This window comes from Arachis hypogaea, chromosome 16, assembly GCF_003086295.3.
Source record: "Arachis hypogaea cultivar Tifrunner chromosome 16, arahy.Tifrunner.gnm2.J5K5, whole genome shotgun sequence".
In the NCBI taxonomy this organism is placed as follows: domain Eukaryota; kingdom Viridiplantae; phylum Streptophyta; class Magnoliopsida; order Fabales; family Fabaceae; genus Arachis; species Arachis hypogaea.
The window spans coordinates 135,806,477-135,811,193 of NC_092051.1; the positions used below are offsets into that span (position 1 = coordinate 135,806,477).

Sequence of the window (4,717 nt, forward strand, 5' to 3'; positions counted from 1 at the left end):
AGTACTTATTTGAGTTATTTCATACATATACACATAGTTTTACTGTCTATTCATACAAAAACACTAAACTCGTCCGTATTATTCTGCAAAAGCAAATTCTCCCTTCCAATTGTGTTCCAATTTTTGTTGATACATATATTTCATAGTTAGCATAAAGGTTTGAAAAAATTGAAAAAAATAAATAGTTAGGAGGAAGGGGCAAGGTGTTTAAGAAACCATGAAAATTTTCATATAAATTGGTAAACTAACTAATTGAATCCATAGTAAGGCCAACCTTTGCAATCTGTGTACTAAATAACATCTCTCTGAATCATATAAAGAGATGATGTAGAGCATATATGTTTTTATCTTCTACAAAAGTTTGGGCTGATTCACAACAAAAGGTAAAATATTTTTTTTAGAAAGAAAGGTTGATGACCATTCTAGACTATCAAATTATTAGAAATGGATTTTCTCAATTTTTTTCTTTCAATTGATATTGTCAAATGTAATCTTTTATTCTTCAACATCATCTTCACCTTCACATGTTTCTCTTAATTCCATTTTACTGTATTAATTGAGAGAAAAAATTGAGAAGATTTATTTTCTCGAATCACTAGGTAGCACTCCTATATAAACTTAGGATGATGATTGGCCATGCCTGGTTTCTTGCCTAACAACCTTCTCCATAAATTGTATGGAAGGCCAAGGGTGTGTGGAAAGCGTGGGGGGCACGTCAGACCATTTAGGAGGCGAAACATGTTGCTTGGGGGCATCGGATGGAGATGACGAATTGAAACTCAGTATAGGCTTACTTGTCGGCTGTGATGGCGGAAAGACACTCAATCTAGGCCTAGCTTCCGGTGGTGGCGGTAGAGGGACACTTTTTCCAAGAGGGATTGTTACTAGCTCTTGGGGTGAGAACTTCATCTCTTGTATCATCTTAAGATGCTTAACAACAGTTCGCATGGTCGGCCGTATCGATGGCTCCTTCTGGAGACATCGGTGCGCAACGTCAGCCAACATCCTCGCTGCTCTTAGAGGATAGTGGCCTTTCAGCTTAGGATCCATGATCATGGATAGTCGGAATTCATCGTTTAGGAATGGCCAGCTCCACTTGACTATGTTCTTGTCTACATTTGGATGGCGGCTATCCACATTCCTTATACCGGTAAGTAGCTCCAGAAGAATGATTCCAAAACTCCATACATTGCTCTTCGGAGTAAGTATTCCTCTTTCGAATGTTTCCATTGACATGTTTCTAATAGCCTGACATAATGAATAAAAATAGGTCCAAGAACTCAATTAGATCATTCTCATTAGTTAGTAGAATATTCTATACACGGTTTTGTTAGATAGACAATAACTTCTTTAAATAATGTGAATAATGAATTCTAGAACTCCTTCTTCAAATTACTACCTAAACCTTAACATTAGGATAACCATTCGGATACATAGTAAATTGAACATCCAGCTATTGTTAACTGTATATGAGTAAATCAAAAAAAAATTATCTAATTAAGAATAATCAACATAATCATCTATATACCTAATGAATTGAACATTTATCTAACATATCTATTATTCACATTATTTAATATTTTTATTGTTTCGCTGTATTTTTACTTCTATAAATAGGAATACTGATGATATGATGATGTAATCAATCATGCAAGAAATTGATAATTGACATAAAAAAAAGTTTTTGAAATTCTGCTTCTAGAAATGATCTCTTTCTTATTTCTCTCTGTTAAGTTCTAGTAAATTCTTTCTTATTTTATATCTTACCCATTACACCTGAACAATAATAACAAAATTCATGGGACAAAATGAAAGGGTACAAAATCTATAGAAGCAACACATATAAAGGACCTTTTGAGTCTAATTAAGAAAGCTTACTTCCTCTGAAACTCGCCCGACTACGCAACCATACCCTGAAAGCTTTGCACTGAAATCCTTTTCAACCTGTATGTTGGCTGTTGAAAATTCGTTGTACATTGCCTGTAAGAGAAAGAAAACCCTAATAATCTTCTATAATCATGCTATGTGCACCCAAAAAAAAAAAAAAAACTTTAAAAACTCATATATTTATATATAAGTATATAATAATTGATTTAGTGACTAACTTTTTGCATATAGATAACATTTTTTGTATTTTCTAATTGTTCAGTCAATATCAAAGGGATATAAAATAACTTAGGTCAAATGGTAGTCATTAAATGAGAATTCAACCAGGAGATTGTATATTAAATGTGCATTTAAGTTGATCGTAATAAGGTAAACATGGATGGTTCATTATTACCTGGAAGGGCCCTTCATCATGCAAGAAAGTAAGACCTTGTGCAGCACAAATGGCAATTTTCAATCTTGAATTCCAATCGAGAGTTGGGTAATCAGATGTACCGTAAAAAAGCAAGCGATCCAAGCTTCCAAGGTGTAGCCTTTCATACACCAACATCCTTGGTTCTGAGCTGTCACGTGCATGAAATCCAAGCAACCTACAAATGTTTGGATGTTGCAAAGATGCAAGAGTATTGACTTCATTAATGAATTCCTTCAAGCCCTGCAAATAAGAGATACATTTATTTAGACTGCATAAAAGAACTCACTGCTTACACAATCTTCTCAAGGGCTAAGTTGCCGGAATACGAGAATAAGATTTTTATATAAGAATGTATTTTTATATAAGAATATATAAGAATATATTTAAAATCATTGAATTAATTTATATAGTTAAGATTAAATGTATCTAATAAATGATATACGAATAATATATTTATAATTAATGAATGCATGTGTAAATGCAATTATATTCATTGCATTTAGAGTTATTGTATTTAATTTTTATTCAAACATACTTAATAAATATAATGGTTATAAATGTATCCATACATGAATTCAATGATTATAAATATATTAGATCTATTTAATTTAAACAATTTAAATCAATCTAATAGTTATAGATGTATTTTCATATATATATTACATTTTTTAAAGAAATTGCATAACTAATAAAAATATGTTTTTGTTAAATTAATTAATTTTAAATTAAAAAAATAAAATACATAAATAATCTAAATAATAAGATTTTGAAAATCAGACTAATAGAATTAAAAATTTAAAAATTTAAAAATTCAACTGAAAATGAATTAGATATAATAAAATAATATATTTATACAAAAAAATATATTTATTAGAAAAGAATAACTTTTATATTTTATTATTTTAAAATAATTAATCATTAAAAAATCAAGCCAATTTAATTGACTAACCGTTCTTTAATCAATTTTTCCAGTTGTTTGATGAGTTTATTGTCAATCGGCCTTTAACCAAATATGAGTGGATTCAATCCGATTTTCAGAATTTTAATAGTCAATTTAATATCTTAAATTGTACATTTAAATAATTTTAGATAAAAAAATAAATAAAATTTGGGAGCCACTTAAATAAAGACACTTAAAACATTTTTTTTAAAGACATTTTTTAATAATTAAAATTTAATCTATATAATCGATCAAATTGTGTTATTTTTTGTCAAAATTAGATCAGATAAATCGATTTGACCGAAAAATTGGTAAACCAAATCTTGAATCGATCTAAATTAATATTTTTTTATAAGAAATGACTACAATATTTTTAGTATAAAAAATGACTAAAATATTTTTATTATATATATTAATTTTGAAAACCTTAAATCTTAATTCTACAATAGAATAGAAAAAAGAGAAGGGTTAGAAGTTAGATTTTTTAATATATATATATATATATAATAGAAGTATTTTAAATTATTTTCTATAATAGGGGTATTATAGTCATTTTTATAAAAATATTAATTTAGATCAATTTAAAATTTATTTTATTGATTTTTTAGTCAAATTGATTTGTTTGGTCTAATTTTAACAAAAATAATACAATTTAATTGATTACGTGTATTAAATTTGATTTGCAAAAAAATATATTTAAAAAAAAAGATGTTTTAAGTCTCTTGTAAAATTTATTGAAGAGGTGAGTAAAAGTACCTGAGTTGAAGGATGAAGGCGGGTGACAGTAGCTTGGAGCTTCCTTGAAGAATCATCAGCAAAGGAAGCTTTGTAACTGCTTGACAAAACACAGTGTGTGTCCGACACACATCGATCGGAAGAGAAATTGTCGCAAGCAGCTGCGATTTCGTCGTAAAGGAAGTATCGAAGCGAAGCGCTATGCGAAAGCAGCGAAGATCCAGAAGCATGCTGAGGAGGAGGACATGGAAGCGGAACGGGTTGTGGATTTGTTGGAAAGTGCTCCTTCATTGATCCTTGTTGACGCTTTGGTTGTTGTTGTTCATGTGTAACTGAGGCCGAGCCATCTTGTTCTACTTCGCTACCAGGCGGGGGAGCAGAAACACTGAAACTAGCTGCAGGTGAAGACTCTTGTGTTCCATGCTCAACTAGCTGCCTAGCTACACGCTCGATACGGTTGATTCGATTCCTCAACATCATTTCATCAATCTTTTTCTTCTTGCTCTTCAAGAATGTCAAGAACCCCATCCTCTGTACCAATTTCTGTATTAGAAACTCTCCGGACAAACAATTTTTGGTAATTTTGGTCTATATTTGACCAGCATAAATTCGAAATTATCTTTTAACAAATAAATTTTATTAATTGTGTAAATTTGATAAATATAAACTCGTTTGATTCTTTTCACTGCATGATCCCCACTCTTGATGAAATGATTTGCCAATAAGACTTCATTAAATTC

General features: G+C 30.1%; 1 protein-coding gene across 1 annotated transcript; it reads right to left on the reverse strand.

The window, feature by feature from the left end:
* Positions 1-618: 618 nt before the first annotated feature.
* Positions 619-4,505, reverse strand: LOC112757630 (probable serine/threonine-protein kinase PBL1). The gene is given in 4 exon segments (XM_072220720.1): positions 619-1,248; positions 1,852-1,980; positions 2,282-2,542; positions 3,999-4,505. Coding segments are annotated over 4 exon segments (1,527 nt in total).
* Between the last annotated feature and the right edge of the window lie 212 nt (positions 4,506-4,717).